General features: G+C 41.7%; 1 protein-coding gene across 1 annotated transcript in view; it reads right to left on the reverse strand.

The window, feature by feature from the left end:
* BEND4 (BEN domain containing 4) overlaps nt 1-20,867 on the reverse strand; it is a 133,040-nt gene that overhangs the window by 29,799 nt on the left and 82,374 nt on the right. The window contains exon 3 of the mRNA XM_044292289.1: nt 15,378-15,469. Coding sequence (XP_044148224.1) covers nt 15,378-15,469 — 92 coding nt within the window. The remainder of the gene's footprint in view (nt 1-15,377; nt 15,470-20,867) is intronic.

A 20,867-nucleotide genomic window follows, 5' to 3' on the forward strand; every position in this document is an offset into this window, starting at 1 on the left:
TAGGTCAGCTTTAGGCTAGGGCTACACGACGACATGTGTCGTGCGACACATAGGGCACAACTACACTGCTACATGTGTCGTGCGACACTGATGTCGCACCAATGTCGTGCAACAATTTTTATAATGAAATATACCCGTGCAAAGCCAGGTCCTTCTGCTAGTTAAACAATACATTTGCAGTCATTTGGGAAGCACTGGGAGAGAAATTTACTGTAGTGCTTCCGTGGTGTTTCAGTCCGTGCCTCCGCACCGCAAAAAATAGAACATGTTCTATTTTTTTGCGGTGCAGACGGATCACAGACCCATTTAAGTTGACGTTGCCCGTGCATTGGGGACCGCAATGCATGGAATGGCTGTACAATGGCCGTGTGCATGAGGCCTAAGGTTCATTGGGGCTGTATTCACACAGTGATAATCCACCTCAACCAGTGATCGCCTCAGCAGGCAATCCAAGCCATTAGGTGTGTTTCCAGACCAGGACCAGAAAGCACAGAGCAGAAGGTGTCAGTGTTGATAAGTGATTTAAAAAAAAAAAAATTTTTTAACCATTATGATCCAGTTTTTAAATAAAATTATTCCCTTGGAAACCCCCCTTCAAAGGGGTTGTCTGGATTCAGAGCTGGACCCAGACATAACCCCTTCTTCCCTCATTCAGCATGAATGAGTAGAGCAGGGATGGCCAACCTGAGGCTCTCCATCTGTTGCAAAACTACAACTCCCAGCATGCCCAGACTGCCTACAACTATCAGCCTACAGCAAGGCATGGTGGGAATTGTAGTTTTACAGCTGGAGAGCCGCAGGTTGGCCAGCCCTGGAGTAGAGCATTTCATGCTCTGATGCTCCCCCTTTCCCTGCAGTGAATCGCTCAGGGCAAGGGCTTTAGATCCGGTGACATACTGGTTCTCGCTATGGCTATGCTAAGTGGAGACTTCTACCTAGCAGTGATCCCAGTGACAGCATCGGCACTAATGGGCAGTCTTTAGCGCTGCCCTAGACTGTAAAAGCAGGCTAGGGCAGTGCTATAAATCACACATTAGTGCCAGTGACATCACCGGGATCAATGCTAGGCCGAAGCCTCTGCCAACAGTGAGAATGTAAACAAAACAGCCCTTGTCTTGCGCGATTCAGTGCAAGGCAAGGGGGAGCATCAGAGCATGAAATGCTCCGATGCTCCACTCATTCATGCTGAATGAGTGAAGAAGGGGTGATGTCCAGGTTCAGCTCTGAACAACTCCTTTAAACAATTGGACATTAAAGACAAGATACACCGTCGGGTGACATTATTAGGACCACTTCCTACTTTCGATGTCAGCAGTGTGTAGCTCATGAAGGAAGTCGCATGTAGTGAGCTGGCCTGGTGGGTATGTAAGATGTGTGATAGGCTGTCTGCTGTCATGGGTAAAGGGGGCGACTTATCAGAGTTGCAAAGAGGGATGATTGTTGCCTTTTAGGCCAAGGGTGACAGTATTTCTGAAACTGAGAACATTGCGCTGCTGTGGTGAATGTATATCGTGAGAGGACAAATGGCACCATTGTGAATAAGCGACATGGGCACTGCGAAGCACCACATGCCATTGAGGTGAGAGATGAATGTCAGCTATGAAGGTGCGCGAGGAAGGATCAACAGCTACACTGGAGCAGCTCACTGCCAAAATGAACTAGGCGGCTGCCAGACGTGTGTCCAAAACAACAGTTAAGGGAACCCTACTGCAAATGAAGCTCTAAATAAGACAGATGGTCACTGCACCTCTGCTAATAAAGTTGCATCAGCAGAAAAGGCTTCAATTTTCACTGCAGTATTGGAATTGGACCTCTACTAATTGGCAAAGAGGTGCCTTCTCTGATGAACACCGTCTTCTGCTTTATCCAGTGGACTGACGTTGGCATTTCAGGCGTGAAACATCAGAGAACAAACACCCTGCAACCATTGCTGGAAGAACACAAGCTGGTGGGGGCAGCATTATGGTTTGTGGAATGTTTTCCTGGTATTCTCTAGGCCACTCATCTATGTGGGAGGCACTCTCAACTGATCTGGGTATGAATCTATCCTTGCAGATCATGTACACCAATACATTCTGTTTGTCTTCCATGGGAGTGATGGGATCTTCCAGCAAGACAATGCGACATGTCACATAGCTAGAGATGACTAACACTGGTTGGAAAAGCATGACCAAGACTTCCAAGTGCTTCCCTGGCCCCCTAATCCCCCAGACTTGAACCCGATTGAGCATCTGTGATTGTAATGTTTGCTCTATGGATCCTTCCCTGCGCATCCTCCATCAGCTGTGGGGTGCAGTGCAGTCAGCATGGCTCCAGATACCTGGGACAACCTACCAGGACCTTACTGAGCCCAGCCCGTGTAGCTGCTGTCTGTGCTGCACACGGCTAGCTGGTGGTCATAATATTGTGACTCAACTGTGTATGCATATAACCAAACAACCTCCCTCTGCCCTGCCTGTGGAAACAAAATATACTGCATGCATACATTATTGATATAATATGGATACACACAAGCTGGCTGGCCCATAGCGATCATATGAGAATGTTTGGACTGTGGGAAAATGTCTGTATGTGGGTAAGTAACTGGTTCAGTGATAGAAAACAGAGGGTGGTTATTAGTGGTACACACTCAGATTGGGTCACTGTCACTAGTGGAGTACCTCAGAGGTCAGTATTGGGGCCTATTCTCTTCAATATATTTATTAATGATCTTGTAGAAGGCCTGCATAGTAAAGTATCAATATTTGCAGATGACACTAAACTGTGTAAGGTAATTGACACGGAAGAGGACAGTATACTGCTACAGATGGATCTGGATAGATTAGTGGCTTGGGCAGATAAGTGACAGATGAGGTTTAACACTGACAATGTAAGGTTAGGCAAATGGGAAGGAATAATGCAAGTCACCCGTACATACTAAATGGTAACACTTAGGGTAACACTGACATGGAAAAGGACCTAGGAATTTTAGTGAACAGCAAACTAAGATGCCCATGATGAGAACATAGTCCTACCACTTTACAAATCATTAATCAGACCACACATGGAGTACTGTGTACAGTTCTGGGCTCCTGTGAACAAGGCAGACATAGCAGAGCTGGAGAGGGTTCAGAGGAGGGCAACTAAAGTAATAACTGGAATGGGGGGACTACAGTACCCTGAAAGATTATCAAAATTAGGGCTATTCACTTTAGAAAAAAGACGACTGAGGGGAAATCTAATTAATATGTATAAATATATCAGGGGTCAGTACAGAGATCTCTCACAACATCTATTTATCCCCAACCTGTGACTGTGACGAGGGGACATCCTCTGCGTCTGGAGGAAAGAAGGTTTGTACACAAACATAGAAGAGGATTCTTTACGGTAAGAGCAGTGAGACTATGGAACTCTCTGCCTGAGGAGGTGGTGATGGTGAGTACAATAAAGGAATTCAAGAGGGGCCTGGAGTGTAATAATATTACAGGCTATAGCTACTAGAGAGGGGTCGTTGATCTAGGGAGTTATTCTGATTGCCTGAATGGGGTTGGGAAGGAATTTTTTCTCCTAAAGTAAGGAAAATTGGCCTCTACCTCACAGTTTTTTTTTTGCCTTCCTGTGGATCAACTTGCAGGAGAACAGGCCGAACTGGATGGATAGTTGTCTTATTTCAGCCTTATAAACTATGTTACTATGTTATACACCCCCCAAGACCCAACCAGCCATTGAGACCTTTATTACCCTTATCCAACGAGACATGTCCCATTTTAGGAAAAACTTAGCCATGGGCAAATATAAATTTATGCACAACCTAGATAATACGGAAAGACAAGCTCTTTCAACTCTCATACGGAAGAAAGACCTTGTCCTCAAACCAGCGGACAAGGGAGGGGCCCTAGTTGTCATGGACAAACACAAATACATCGACGAAATCAATCGTCAACTCAATGATCAATCCGTATACACTAAACTACCTAAAGACCCGACCAAATCTGTGACAGAAAAAATACAATCAGTTTTACAACATCACCTTGGTCTGGGGGTAATTGACGATTCGATAGTGACCTTCCTATCTAAACCTAATCCCATTATGCCAGTCATTTATGTACTACCCAAAGTACATAAGGATCTTTTGAATCCCCCAGGCCGACCGATAGTGGCCTCTACCGACTCTGTACTTTCACCCCTATCCATCATGCTTGAAAAAGTATTCACTCCAATCATTAGAAACACTAAATCATTTCTACTCGACACATCCTCTTTTTTAAGATTACTTGACAATCTACCCCCACTATCCGCTAATACCCTCCTAGTCACATGGGACGTTGTTAGTCTTTACACATCCATTCAACACCCAAAAGGCCTACATGCAGCCCGTAAACTCCTTTCCTCACAAGATATACAACCCAAGTTAATTGATTTCTACATGGATCTATTGGAGCTCGTCCTATTGAATAATTTTTTCCTTTTCCAGGACAACTACTACCTACAACAACAGGGTACCGCCATGGGGTCCAATGTGGCGCCCCCTTATGCAAATTCGTATATGTCAGATTTTGAAGAGACTTATGTTTACCCACACCCATCTTTTACACAAGCACTTACATGGAAGCGTTATATCGACGATATTTTTTGCATATGGGATGGCACATTGGACTCCCTTGCGGAATTTCACACGTTTCTGAATTCTATTCACCCGGAATTACAATTTACCATACACTACCATTCTGATTCCATCAACTTCCTTGACACCATGGTTACCAAACTTCCAGATGGTTCTCTTACCACAGATCTATACAGAAAATCTACAGACCGTAACAGCCTATTACATTTTTCCAGTTTTCATTCTATAAATACAAAAAAGTCACTCCCACATTCTCAATTTGAACGGATACGTCGCATAGTCAAAACAGTCCCACTTCAACAAATCAGATTAACGGAAATGAAACAGCGATTCCTAACGCGTGGCTACCCCCAACACCTTCTCCATGAAACAATTAAACCCAAAATAACAAAAAAACAATTAGGGATAACCAATAGGATACCATTTGTCCACACCTTCCATCCAAGTGTTAACAAAATAATCAATAGCATTAGGAACCACTGGCCCCTGTTACAAAAAGCCTACCCAGATATTAGTGAATTTAAAAACCCCATACTACCTTGTACACGCCGGCCCAAAAATTTACGGGACCTAATTGTGAAGGCTGATATAGGCCCAACTAAGACCATCCATAGACAGACTTTTATACAGAAACAAAAGACAGGTACTTTTCCCTGCATACATTGCGCCCAGTGCTCGAATGTCCTAAAAGGACCCCAATTCCATCACCCACAGTCAGGCAAAAGCTTTCCTATACGCGGTTTCTTTACATGCGAAAGCAATTTCGTAGTGTACTTATTAAAGTGTCCCTGTGGCAAGATATATGTAGGGGAAACAACCCAAAAAATACGTGACCGCATATGCCAACATAAATCTAATATTAGACGTAAAAACCTATTACTTCCGGTACCAGCACATTTCGAATCAGCAGGCCACAATCTCTCACAACTCAAATATCAAGTAATCGAACAGGTGACACCCAGTAGGAGGGGAGGCGATAGAATCAAATTATTGAAAAAGAGGGAAGCATATTGGATTCATACACTTGATAGTCTGGAACCCAAAGGATTAAATAGGGACTATGAAATACATAGCCTTATTTGAACTAACCACTACACTATAACAGATACCAGACCTTGATACCCAATAGAGTACACCCTATTTCTATCTGACATTTTTTAATCCGTTCCTTCTCTTTAAAAAAAACCAAAAAAACCATCCCTCACGTCCAGTCATTCTCAAACCTAGACACCTCTATTTTTTTTATATAGGCCTATCTATATCAACAGTAGTATGTGTCAACATAGTCTTTACCACTTTCTTATGTATTCTGTTGTTCCTTTCTAGATGAATTAGTCGCACCACCCTTCACTACGTTGGGTCATCCATAGTATCCTTTTCACGTTATGGTATAGTATCCATGTCTTCATGTTATTATAGATTATTTTCCTGATATCTCTTATGACGGTCTAATGTCTTTTTTCTATATGTCTTTTTTCTATATGTCCATTTGTCATATATCATTACCACTTATCCATATTTATGTCCCTTATGTCCTTTTATGTCCCTTATGTCCGGTCTAATGTCTTTTTTCTATATGTCATATATCACTATCACCTATCCATATTTATGTCCCTCATGTCCTTTTATCCTGTATCTTCTATGTCTTCCAAGTCTTATTCTCCCCCATAGATTAGTCCATTTTCATTCTACCCGATTGTACCCTTATTGTGATTCCCCAAACACCACATACACTCATTATGACACTCACAGCGAGGCTTAAGACGCATTCATACCATCGGCGCATGCGCAATACCAACACCTCAAGCGAGGCTTGAAGCGCACTCATACGAGACACACCGGATCCTATCTATATCCAGGAGTGAGACGTGACACGCAGACGTGACACGCAACGGAACCCAGTGCGCATGCGCTATGCTCCCTCCGCGCATGCGCTATGTCTCTCATTACCGGACACACTGCTTTAAATAAGGGCGCGCGTCCTGGATCTCAGAGGCGCATTCCGGACAGTGCTACTGCACACTTCACACAACGCCCACATCCTGGACATCCATCTGAAGCGGCATAAGGTAGGACAATACTAGTCTATATGACCTATACTTAACTATATGACCTACAGCCAATACTACATATATGACCTATAGCCATGGTTTATATAGTGTTTATCCTCCTTACCTCAACTCAAGCCTTGTGCCCTCACCCTCTCCCCTCCCCCCTTCTCCCTTCCATTTATTCAATGATCCATTGCCAATTCATTTTATCCAGGTTATACCTATATACCGGTATTTAAATTGTAATATAGGGATATCGTAGTACTGTTGATATCATGATAGCACTTGTGCTATATTTCTGTAACGCTACTGATGCCCACGGACTTGTCAATATTCTATGGACTGCGGTTCACATGAACATTATATTCCTTAACATGGTCTCATTGAGGATGGGGTTGGAATACATTACCTGTACCAAGGATATGTCAGAACTCGGATTGTTGGACATAATTACAGAATTCTCTGGACCTTCGACTATTGCTTTTGTACTTTAATCATTGCTTTATACTTATGTGCCAACTCTATGTCACTTGCCATGGCACACTTTATGAACTTATATATAGAAGATGTGTTTATATTATTTTTCCCTTTTTTTCCTTTTGTTTTGCTGTAGTCTGATGAAGGCTAATGTATGGCCGAAACGTCATGAATTTTACACAGCCGCATATGTCGATTAAAAAATTCCTTTTTGCAACGCTATTTGCTGGAGTTTTGATATTATTATGTTACATGTGGGGGGCCAAAAATACAATGGCAAAAGAGAAAACATAAAATCAAACAGAAATGCAAGCAGATCTATATCTACAAATGTAATATGTCAGCCAGAACTTCAGACAGAGATCGGCTTGCTCAGCTTTCTTTCTAAAGGGAGGATATCAATGATAAATAATGTTATAAAATAAATCTTTTCTCATTAGCATGTAAAAATACACAATAACAAGAATCTTTGGTTTTGCAGTAAAAGAAGTAGATGATGCACAGATGATATCAAATGGGGCTCTGTAGGGAGGTTTACTATCGTGCTGCAAGTCAGCTAAGAAGTTTTTTTCTTTTCTTAAGGAAAAAAATGTGCTCTTAGTGTTTATGATCCATGGAAATAAATACTGGAAAAGTCCATTACTGCTGAGTCCACACAGACTTTAGTGCCCTAACCAAGGCAATTTTTATATTGACTGCTTTTTTTCTTTTAAACAAACCCAGAAATGTTGTGGAGCTGTTATGACTATGGATACCTTTGGGGGCTTTTTTTTTTTAACTTAAATTCATGTATTTTGGGCTGAAAGCATTTTTGCATTTGTTTTTTGTTACAAATGTTGCACGGTTTGGGTTCTGCAGCTTTTATGTATCACAGTACATTGCAAGCTGCATAATGCCATTTATTAACATATCCATTAGCTCGGTCTCCAATCGCTCTCGCTACTGTGCTAAAGGCTGATTGATGACCAAATCCAAGCTGAATGTTCAGGAGAGAGGGGCTGCATGATGGAATTTCTAGTGAATGGCATTCATTCTGCAGTTTGCTATGTATCATGATACATGGATGCTGCAAAAGCCAAAGAGCACAATGTTTTTTTTAAATAAAACACTGTGGAAAAAAGCTTTTTTTTTTCAGCCAAAAACACAGGCATTTAAGTATAAATTAATTTATTTTCATAATAACTACCGTACATAGATTTTATGAATTATTCCTTAATCTCCCCTAAGTAATGTGAAGGTTCATGAGCTCTAAAGGCAAAAGGCTCCAAGAAAAATATTCTGGTACTGTTCATGGTACTGTGTGCTAAATGACACTGTACATAAATGTAAGAAAGAACATTTATCCATCTAGTTTTACCATGACCTAGGTAAGGCCTCATACACATGGTAGAGCCGTGGACACTCTGTATGGTGCCTATGTACGCCACCAGAGATGTGTGTATCTATCTAATCTATCGATCAATCCATCCTTCCTTTCTTTTTCATATCTATCTATCTATCTATCTATCTATCTATCTATCTATCTTTTCCTCCTTTTTTCCTTTTTTCTATCTATCCAACTTTTCAGCAATATTATATACACTCACCTAAAGAATTATTAGGAACACCATACTAATACGGTGTTGGACCCCCTTTTGCCTTCAGAACTGCCTTAATTCTACGTGGCATTGATTCCACAAGGTGCTGATAGCATTCTTTAGAAATGTTGGCCCATATTGATAGGATAGCATCTTGCAGTTGATGCAGATTTGAGGGATGCACATCCAGGGCACGAAGCTCCCGTTCCACCACATCCCAAAGATGCTCTATTGGGTTGAGATCTGGTGACTGTGGGGGCATTTTAGTACAGTGAACTCATTGTCATGTTCAATAAACCAATTTGAAATGATTGGAGCTTTGTGACATGGTGCATTATCCTGCTGGAAGTAGCCATCAGAGGATGGGTACATGGTGGTCATGAAGGGATGGACATGGTCAGAAACAATGCTCAGGTAGCCCGTGGCATTTAAACGATGGGCAATTGGCACTAAGGGGCCTAAAGTGTGCCCAGAAAACATCCCCTACACCATTACACCACCACCACCAGCCTGCACAGTGGTAACAAGGCATGATGGATACATGTTCTCATTCTGTTTACGCCAAATTCGGACTCTACCATTTGAATGTCTCAACAGAAATCGAGACTCATCAGACCAGGCAACATTTTTCCAGTCTTGAACAGTCCAATTTTGGTGAGCTTGTGCAAATTGTAGCGGAGATGAGTGGTACCCGGTGGGGTCTTCTGTAGCCCACCTTTCTTTCCCATTCTGACATTCAGTTTGGAGTTCAGGAGATTGTCTTGACCAGGACCACAACCCTACATGCATTGAAGCAACTGCCATGTGATTGGCTGACTAGATAATCGCATTAATGAGAAATAGAACAGGTGTTCCTAATAATTCTTTAGGTGAGTGTATATATTTAAATGTCATTTCCAGGGACATCTTTCGGGTACTGTACGGCTTTGTATGTCACAGATGACACAATTCAATTCAGTAAATGTAGCTTTGTTGAAATCATGTCACTTGAAAGGGTTCATCAATAGGTCTAGGGTAACTAGAAGCCCGAATCTGCAATTTATTCTATAGAAATGCCAGAAGATACTCTTACTTTGATGACTTGGAAAAGCTGTTCCAGAACTCTATTTTTATATGACAAAGGGGAAAATACACAGCGCATCACTGAGATAGAAGCAGCACATCTTCTCTCCTTCTCCTCTGGCATATTGATTACATATACGTCAAAAATATAGGTCTGAACTCTACAGCGTCATTGATCTGCAGAATCTTTCCAAGCAACCACAAGATTAATTACATTGAAATTGATCAGGCAATCCATGCGCCAGTCAGTAAGGACAGATGAAAGGTGCGGATCTTGTGATTGGTGTGACTGTCATAGAACGCAGGATCAATTGATCAATCTCACGTTCTATGGAGGGATCTTTCCTACCTTATAATCTGATTATAATAGTCCAGCCTTCCATTTTCAATGATTAATTACTGATAAGAATATTAAAGGCACGTCTACAGTGACTGAATGTAGAGCAGAGGAGTCCACTGCGGATTTTGCTGAGAATCCAGAGCATAAACTGACGAGCTGCAGATTTCCAATCCATAGTGCAAGTCAACAGACAGTGTGCACCATGGTGACCAGAGCATTTCTTCATAAGAGAAATGGGTCCGTCTTCTATGATTTCACGACTTATACTCGGAATTGTTATTGCTTACTATACACTAAGTGGAAAAATTTTAATTGGCACGTATTGTGCTAATGTGAAGGACAATGCAAAGAATATTTTTGTAGGTCTAGGTTTACACCAGGCCACATGTGCAATGTCAATGGAAAGTTATGACATTTCCCATCACTGATATTACTGGAAAAATAGTACAAACCACCACCACCACTATTGGTTTGTGTGTGAATGAGGATGGCTATAAACATTAGATAAAAGCTGGCACATTTGCCCATATCAGCAGGACGGACTGACCATCTAATGTGTGTGGAGTTAGTTATTAAGTGGCAATGCCAGGATCCATCGGTGCTACTATGTATCGGCAATGCAGCAGTTTCCCAGGCAGCTCCGTACCTACGCTGCAATAGTGAGTAACAAAACTTCAAATAGGATATGGGGGCACCGCGCACATATATAAATGAAGTAAAAGGGGAATAATTGGGGTTAATAAGAATACAGATGTTTTACCTTATTTTATGAATATTCTTTATATGTCCTCCCTACATAGATCTTCTCGCACGGGCATTCGATTACGAATGCGAGAAGATCTATGTAGGCCGCACTAAAAGGCCACTGAAAAAAAGAATTAGCGAGCACCTATTCAATATAAAAAAGAAGAATGATGATCACCCGCTGTCCAGGCACTACAAAAACCGTCACAGAGGAAAATTTGAAGGCTCCTCGTTTTATGGGGTTGAAATAGTCAGGATGGACATACGTGGCGGAGACTATATTAAACATATGTCTAAAAAAGAGACACAGTGGATTTTTCATATGGACTCAATGGAGCCCAGGGCCTAAATAAAGAAATTGAGCTCTTTGGCTTTGATTGAATATGTTACAGCAGGGTAGGGGTTAAACAGATAAACACCGCAGCTGATAAAAGACAGACGAAGAAGGCACCTGGAGGAATCCCTGACGAAGAGCACCGTAGTGCTAGAAACGCGTTGGATGAACTCCCTCTTTTTGGTGTCTGTGAGGAATTGTAGCTTAGGTGACGTCACCCGCTCTCCTCAGCGAGCACGAGTAAAAATTCCAATTTGAAAGCAAAGGCTGTGCCACCGGCCGGGGCCAGCCTTGGAAAGCACGTTTTCTTGAAAAATACTTCAGTAGAATTTTGCATGTTATCAGCAGCGGAGAGAACCCCCGAAGCCCGCCAAGCAAGTGTTCAACTGATAACGCCATACCTCTAACCACTCCATCAGCTGAGCTATACTTAGCCGCAAGGAGGACATATAAAGAATATTCATAAAATAAGGTAAAACATCTGTATTCTTATTAACCCCAATTATTCCCCTTTTACTTCATTTATATATGTGCGCGGTGCCCCCATATCCTATTTGAAGTAATGTGTGTGGAGGCCACCAAACATTTCCCTAATGGCAGATGTCAGGGTAAAGAAGGATCTGGTATGTTGGCATTAAACATAGCAGATCTGAATATTTCCTTCTCTCCACTGTAAACACATGTATACTCAGCCAAGTGGTACATGCAGGCATATTGGGGAGCTAAAACCATATCCTATGGAGTTTTTGAGGGAATTTCATACTGATAGCCTATCCCAGGCATGCTCAACCTGCGGCCCTCCAGCTGTTGCAAAACTACAACTCCCATCATTCCCAGACAGCCTACAGCTTTCATGGAGTTGTAGTTTTACAACAGCTGGAGGGCCGCAGGTTGAGCATCCCTGGCCTATCCTATAGATCAAGGGTGAGGAACCTCCGACCCGCGGGCCGCATACCATTTCATGTGGCCCCCTACCAGAAAATGCTAATGAATGGAAGTGGTCATTGGCATGCGGGAGGCACAGGAAGGTGAGAACAGCGCTGCACTGGCTGAACTCACCTTCTCTGGTCTTCTTCTGGCCCCACACTGTGTCCTGACACGTACAGTGTCAGGACGTAGTGCACGTGGATACGCACTATGACTTGACGCTGTGCACTGTCAGGTCACAGTACAGCGCGGCAGGAAGAAGACCAAGGAGGGTAAGTGAATCTGCCAAGTGGCAGTGCAGTCGGGAGCTGGAGAGGTAAGTTTTTTTTGTTTTTTTTTAAATGTCTCATCTAAGGTCTGATTGGGGCTGATCTGAGGGTGGGAGAGCTGATCTGAGGCCGGGGGTCTGATCTGAGGCTGGGGGGGGGGGGCTGATCTGAGGCTGGGGGACTGATGAGTGTCTGATCTGAGGCTTGGGGGTCTGATCTGAGGCTAGGGAAGTCTGATGGAGGTCTGATCTGAGGTTAGGAGGTCTGAGGGGGGGGGGGGGGTGATCTTAGGCTGGAGGGTCTAATAGGGGTCTGATCTGAGGTTGGGAGGTCTGATGGGGGTGTGAACTGAAGCTGGGGGATCTGATGGGGGCTGATCTGAGGCTAGGGAGGGTCTGATGGGGGTTTGATCTGAAGTTGGGAGGTCTGACGGGGGTGTGATCGGAGGCTGGGGGTCTGATCTAAGCCTGATGATGGTCTGATCTGAGGCTGATGTAGGCAGGGAGGTCTGATAGGAGGATGATGGAGGTTGGAGAGCAGATCTGAGGCTGAGAAAGGGACAAAGGCAGGGACAGTTTGCGAAGAAAGAGGCAGGAACAGTGGCAGGGAGAGTGAAAGCTGGGTAAACCCCTCTCTGGACCCCTCTGGGATGAGCTTGGCTGCCATTAATGCCAAATAAAGAACTAAATAGATAACATTCTCAATTTAAAAATTAGACTGCTATTTGTGGTCAAAATGGTGCCTGTACTATTTGTAATATATAGTGCAGGTGCCATTTTGTGCTGTAAAAATACAGCGCTCTAGATTTTTTAAATTGAAGCACAATTTCTGTAACTTTCCCCTAAGTCGGTTATATGTTTGACCAAATATAGCCGTCAAATTTTTTAGTTGAGAATTTTGTATGGCCCCCGAACAATGTTACAAATATCTAAATGGCCCTCGGCAGCAAAAAGATTCCCCACCCCTGCTATAGATCATCAGTATCTGATTGATAGGGGTCTGACTCTCAGCACCCCCACTAATTAGCTGTCTCAAGAAGTGAGCAACACGGCCAAGTAGCAAAAAGGCAGCGCTCCAAAATCAGTAAAAAATGAATAAAATGCTTTTATTCACCCATGTGGATAAGCCATGTTGTGTATCCACATGGGCGAATAAAAGCATTTTAACAATTTTTTACAGATTTTGGAGTGCTGCCTTTTTGCTACTTTGTGTATAGTCTAGTCCCTTCGGGCGTGCACCCTTTTTTTTGTTCAAGTTGGATGTAGTGCTGCCAGATTTTTGCTTTATACAAGTATTAGACCAGTGATAATTGGTTCTATGGCCTATGTGCAGCTCAGTTCCATTCATGTGAAGAGGCCTGGGCTGCAATACCAAATAAATCCAAAATACAATGTGTGGCACTCTTGCTTGCTATGCTGTGATGAGGCCGCAACGCTCACCAGGGCACCGTGGCCACTTTAAACTACTCATCAGCGATGGTGGACACCTACAATCAGACACCGACGAACTATCCTATTCAAGTTAGAGTTCGATCCTTCTATTATGACGGATCAAAACAGAATTCCTCTTAAAGGCTTCCACGGTGCATTCCATCATAGAATTCCGTTATATTCCATGATAACGGAATCCATAAAGGAATTCCCACAGAACCCGGACTTAAAAACACGAGTTCACTCATGCCTTATCCGGAGGATAGCCCATCAAAAACTCCAGGAAATCCCTTTAGGCCTGTTTTATGATTGTCACCCTTAGGTGCTCTTCAGTGATTTTCCGCTTACATGAGACTATGACTATATATAAATGAAGGAATCGCCTGAACTAATAAATTTCTACCCAATCAGGACATAAAACTAAAGGAGTACATTTTATAAATCTGTCACCAGCTTTGTTATTTAGTGTAATATGCAGCTGATTTAATATAAAATGCAGTTCTTATTGTGGGGTAATTGTGGTTAATCTTGTACACACATTTTTATTATGTTTCTAAAGAAGTGAAGTCAACAGTAACTTAAGATAAATACCGACTCGTGATATGTGTGAAGTCCTATGGGACTGGAGAAAAAGTGTGGGTAGGCATAAAAGCTATGCAAAAGATAAGATGTGATCTTCAATTAACATATCAAGACGCCTTCCATCAAAGTGACGTGAGAGTTGGATACTTTGCAGGAGGCTACAGTGCCCTCCACCTTCAATGACTTTCCGAGACTTCTGGGAATTGTGGAGACAACTTGCTTATATAAATGCACATCATTGCTGTGAACAAATAATTTCATTATCATATTTTAGGAACAATCCAAAGAAGTGGAAGAGGAAGACTGGTGGAGTAAGACTTACAGCCAGGTCCATAAATATTGGGACATCGAGATAATTATAAGTTATATCATTTCAAATCCATTGTGATGGTGTATAGAGCCAAAAATGTTTGAATTGTCTTGATGTCCCAATATTTATGGACCTGACTGCATAATTACAGGTAGGTCAGTGTTAAGAATGATCAGGATTTCTAACCTTCAGTGGTGCCACACAAGGCTTTGGTGAAAAGGAGATTTTAATCTGAACACATCTGTAACATTGGGTTTACACATCAAAGTTGCAGTGTGGTGCATTTTCTGTTCGTATCACTTGTAATTTGCCATTAGAGACATACGGTAACTTGCCACCATACATGACAATTTAATAAATCAATACCTAAAGTTAGCCAAAAATTGTTTCTACTGGCAAGTAAAATTACCAGTTTCCCTCGTTGCTCCTAGAGGCTCATTTGCATATATTAAAAGTGCGTTTTTCTCTCTAATGCGGGCACATATGAACATGGGACCAACACAGATGCCTTCAGCTCAACCAGTTTCATAGTTACAACTCTGCTGAGAGATGCCCACTTAAGTCTCCACTTCATACGACCCCCGGTAAATAAGATTTTGTGTGCTAGTCAAAAACAGAATTCTCGGTTCCACTTTAATTACATCCTAAATAGTCATTTTTAGGCACATTACCTCAGAAGGCTGCTCTACGGGTTGTGGTATAACCAACTGATTGTGATGCTGAAGAACAGTCTTCAAGTAGTCTAACACTGTCTGGCAGGGCACTGTAAAAGACAAAGAAGTCACAAGTATACCAGCTAAAGTCATGAGCTGCTATCTAAACCAACAAACATTATAAATTATGAATTTCTGAGATAAAATGTCACTCTTCTTCTGGAACATTGTAGAGTCTGGTGAGGCCGTAAGTGCACTTAATAAAAATTCAAACTTTTCCGCATCCCTTAAAGTAAAGGACGCTATCTCATACAAATTAAATTCCTGTTAAAAGTCAGCATTTCATTTTTTTCTCATTTTCAAATGAAATGCTAATGAGGTCGTTATAACCTTAATTATATCTATTCCAGATGGTTAATGTTTTGAGACTGAGCATGAAGATAAAGTCACTCTTAAATCTGACCTTAGTGACATATTTCCATGGTTGCACGACAAGTGGAAGTTTCTTCTAAGGCCACCATGAGATTTGCAAACAGTGTCAATAATTCATAAAATGCAATTGTATGAAAGTCAAAAAAGTACTAAACTTTCATACAATGATATTCTCAAATTATTTCATATCCTCCATGAATATTTTAACAATACAGACTTTGTCCATTCCTCTGCATTACAATGGTCTTCCAATTAAAGTGGATCCGTCACAAAGGGACAAGTTAATTAAACATGTTCCCAATGACTGGTATTTAACCCCTCAGATGGCAACAGAACTCCATTACTATGACAGCCTAGGGTCTTGTGAAGGCTCCCAGGCCTGTCATAACAAGATGCCTGGTGCTATAGGAATGGCTTGACAGGCAGCCAGTAAAAATTCAAAAGACTTTAATAGCATTCTATTGCAATCTATGGAGCAACCAATCAGAGGATCACATATTCAAGTCCCCTAAGGCGACTAAAAGTGACAAAAATAAATAAATAATAAAGTTTTTAAAAAAATTCAAATCACCCGCTTTCTCAATTTTTTATATAATAATAAAATATAAATAAAATAAAAAATTGCTGCATCCAAAAATGTCCAAACTATTAAAATATAAAAAATGGGTGTAACGGAAATAAAACAAAAATGTGTGATTTGTAATTTTTGGTCAGTTTGTCTCCTCCCCCCCCCCCCCAAAAAAGTAATAAAAAGTGATCTAAAAGTTGTATGTACCTCAAAATGGTATTAATTAAAACAGCTTGCCCTGAAACAAGAAGCCATTCATAAAAAAAAAAGCTATGTCAGAGTATGGTAATTCAAAGAAAACATTTTTTTTATAAAGGTTTTTATTTTTTTAAACTCCTTCACAACATCAGTTATACATGTACAGGATGTCGGGTCTTCAAAAATGGCATCCTCTCCGAAGCGGAGTACCTGCTGTTTCGTACAGCAGACACCCGCGGCTAATGTAACCACGGCATTTGAGAAGCTGGAAACCCGGAAGCCTGAGCGTCACGAGCAGGAATGCCTCCCCCTGTGGGGAACGGGGAAGGCGTTCCACTGCAGTAATGAGCCTGAGCCTGTAATAGGCTTCTAGACTCTGACGCAGCACTGAAATGTAATATAGCTATTTCTGTAAAGGATTATGGAGAAAATTCTATTACCCTATACAAATTGCAATCTGATGATTGCATATTGTGGTCCACTTAAATATATTAAAAAATGTTTTTTTTTAATCAAAATTCAAATCAACCCTCTTTACCCAAAATCTAAATAAAAATACTTAATAAAAAATTCAACATCATTGGCATTGCTTTGTGTGAAAACTCCCGTACTATTAAAATATAAAAAAAGTATCCCATACGGTGAATGGCGTAACGAAAAAATGAGACTGGCCAATTCATCATTTTTTCATCACTTTACCTCCCAAAAAAATGAAATAAAAAGTGATCAAAAAGTCATAATTTTTCAAAAAGTTTACATTTTTTTTCAGTAGGAAAACGCAAGAAAAACTATACATATGTGGTATCGCCGTAATCGTACTGACCTGGAGAATGAAGAGCACAAGTATTACTGCAGGGTGAACACTGTAGAAACGAAACCCATAAAACTGTGGCGGAATTGTATTTTTTTGCCAATTCCATCTTATTTGGAATTTTTTTCCAGCTTAGTGAAATTGTGGATTTTTTTCAAATTTACCTGCCATTTTCCATTGGTAAAGTAAATGGTGTCATTAAAAAATACAACTTGTCCCACAAACAAATAAGCCCTCATTTGGCTAGGTGAATGGAATTTTTTTTTAAAGTGGTGTCTCTTAGAAGGCGGGGAAAAAAAACAAAAACCGTCCTGGTCTGTAAGAGATTTATCCCATTACCTTTTTCTTAAGTTCAAAATAATACTAACCTATTCCTTACAATCTTTTTAAAGATATCTTGCTCTGTAAGGCAGTTGAAATGGAAGGAAGTGGGTTGAAATCTGCCATATGGAACACAACCCAGATCAAAGATCATGAAAATGTAAGGTTATACTGTTATTTGCTGAAATTACAGACGTCCGCTGATGTGCCCCACTTTTCCCTGGTGACATGACAGAACTCTGTGCTTTATGCATGTGACGATCAATAGAGCATTGCAGTGCTATCAGAGTTCAATATAAAATCTGGAATAATCTGCTCATCAAGTTCATGACCATCTGAGAGAAGACACACAATGAAAATCCATAGGTAACAGGAGAATAACCACACACTAAATAACAGATCAGGGATATTATAGTAGAATCGAGTGACGACAGGCCGAAATACTAAGCTGCACGATGACTGCGTGTAATCTCCACCAGTAAAGAGAGATGCTGAAATCCTTCCTTAGAATTCTGTGTTAAAAAGACAGAGGGGAAGATTTATCAAACTGGTGTAGAGTAGAACTGGCTTAGTCGCCCATAGCAACCAATCAGACTCCACCTTTAATTTTTCAGAGCTCCTTTGGAAAATGAAAGGATCAATCTGATTGGTTGCTGGGGGCAACTAAGCCAGTTTCCCCTTGCACCAGTGTTGATCAATCTCCTCCCGAATTTTTACTTATTTTATTCTTAGAATTCTGAAATAACGATTAGGGTAATTTCCATCTTAAAAGTGTTTCTGGGAAAATCAAAACGAGGGCAGACTGAGCAAACCATCAACACTCGCCCATCTCTGTCATTCTGATGATGCTTAGGTCCTTGCTCCTCTCCACTTTCTGGTCTCAGACTCCACACACAGGATATGGCTTAGGCTGCCTATGCAGCCAATCACCGGTCACAGCTATGTATGACCCTAATAAACCAGTGATTGAATAACAAGTTCTTTCCTGGGTGCCGAGTCCAAGACCAGGAGGTGCCAAAGAGCAGGACCACAGCAGTGTTGGAAAAGCAGCAGTGGGAGATCGGTGTTGTAAATAATGATTACTTTATATATATGTTTTTACTCACTTCAACCCCTCATTTATGGAAAATGATACTCTAAAAAAAAACTCCTTTAAGCATTTTTAGCATAGCAATCAACTCCAGAAACAAGTCCACGGCAGTCGCCATAAAGTTCAATGCGTGCTCAGATCTGTAACTGTAATTCCTCTAGACTTCAACAGAGGGAGTAAAAAGTGGCATCCTTCCATTGAACTCTTTGAGACCTGCACTGCCAAAACGGGACCTCCCTTTCTTCAATACATGAGGGTCCTAGCCATAGATCACTGCTTAAAGGAAATGTCACCAATGACCTCCCTGTCAAACTGAACCATATCCATAAATAAATAATCCTTTATAAAACAACATGTATAATTCATGGATATTTGAGAATGATAGTACAAATAGAACGCCAAATACTTAATTAGGACTTTGGTGACCAAAGAACTTTATTGAGTAAAAGTTCAAGTATTTGAGTGTATCCAAATAACTAGTGTGGAGTTTTCAAATGAGTAGTAACATCCAATTAAATAACTAAATTTCACTTGAATAAAACCGGGGTTCACTTGAACAAAACTAAACTGAAGTACCATTCTGAAAGGCCTAAGGATAGGTCATCAATGTTCATGTCATGGAGAATAGGGATGAGCGAACTCGAACTGTATAGTTCGGGTTCGTACCGAATTTTGGGGTGTCCGTGACACGGACCCGAACCCGGACATTTTCGTAAAAGTCCGGGTTCGGGTTCAGTGTTCGTCGCTTTCTTGGCGCTTTTGTGACGCTTTCTTGGCGCTTTTTGAAAGGCTGCAAAGCAGCCAATCAACAAGCGTCATACTACTTGCCCCAAGAGGCCATCACAGCCATGCCTACTATTGGCATGGCTGTGATTGGCCAGAGCACCATGTGACCCAGCCTCTATTTAAGCTGGAGTCACATAGCGCCGCCCGTCACTCTGCTCTGATTAGCGTAGGGAGAGGTTGCGGCTGCGACAGTAGGGCGAGATTAGGCAGATTAACTCCTCCAAAGGACTTGATTAACTGATCGATCTGCAGCTGTGGATCATTGAGCTGCTGATCCTCAATTGCTCACTGTTTTTAGGCTGCCCAGACCGTTTGTCAGTCACATTTTTCTGGGGTGATCGGCGGCCATTTTGTGTCTTGTGGTGCGCCAGCACAAGCTGCGACCAAGTGCATTTAACCCTCAATGGTGTGGTTGTTTTTTGGCTAAAGCCTACATCAGGGTGAAGCTGTCACACCAAGTGCATTTAACCAGCAATAGTCTGTTCATTTTTTGGCCATATACAAAATCAGGGGCAAGCTGCGCCTGTCACCAAGTGCATTTAACCCTCAATGGTGTGGTTGTTTTTTGGCTAAAGCCTACATCAGGGTGAAGCTGTCACACCAAGTGCATTTAACCAGCAATAGTCTGTTCATTTTTTGGCCATATACAAAATCAGGGGCAAGCTGCGCCTGTCACCAAGTGCATTTAACCCTCAATGGTGTGGTTGTTTTTTGGCTAAAGCCTACATCAGGGTGAAGCTGTCACACCAAGTGCATTTAACCAGCAATAGTCTGTTCATTTTTTGGCCATATACAAAATCAGGGGCAAGCTGCGCCTGTCACCAAGTGCATTTAACCCTCAATGGTGTGGTTGTTTTTTGGCTAAAGCCTACATCAGGGTGAAGCTGTCACACCAAGTGCATTTAACCAGCAATAGTCTGTTCATTTTTTGGCCATATACAAAATCAGGGGCAAGCTGCGCCTGTCACCAAGTGCATTTAACCCTCAATGGTGTGGTTGTTTTCTGGCTAAAGCCTACATCAGGGTGAAGCTGTCACACCAAGTGCATTTAACCAGCAATAGTCTGTTTATTTTTTGGCCATATACTACATCAGGGGCAAGCTGCGCCCGTCACCAAGTGCATTTAACCCTCAGTAGTGTGGTTGGTCAAGCTGTGACACCAAGTGCATTTAACCAGCAATAGTCTGTTCATTTTTTGGCCATATACTACATCAGGGGCAAGCTGCGCCCGTCACCAAGTGCATTTAACCAGCAATAGTGTGGTTATTTTTTGGCCATATCCCAGTCTAATTCTGTCACTAA

This window comes from Bufo gargarizans, chromosome 1, assembly GCF_014858855.1.
Source record: "Bufo gargarizans isolate SCDJY-AF-19 chromosome 1, ASM1485885v1, whole genome shotgun sequence".
Lineage (NCBI taxonomy): Eukaryota > Metazoa > Chordata > Amphibia > Anura > Bufonidae > Bufo > Bufo gargarizans.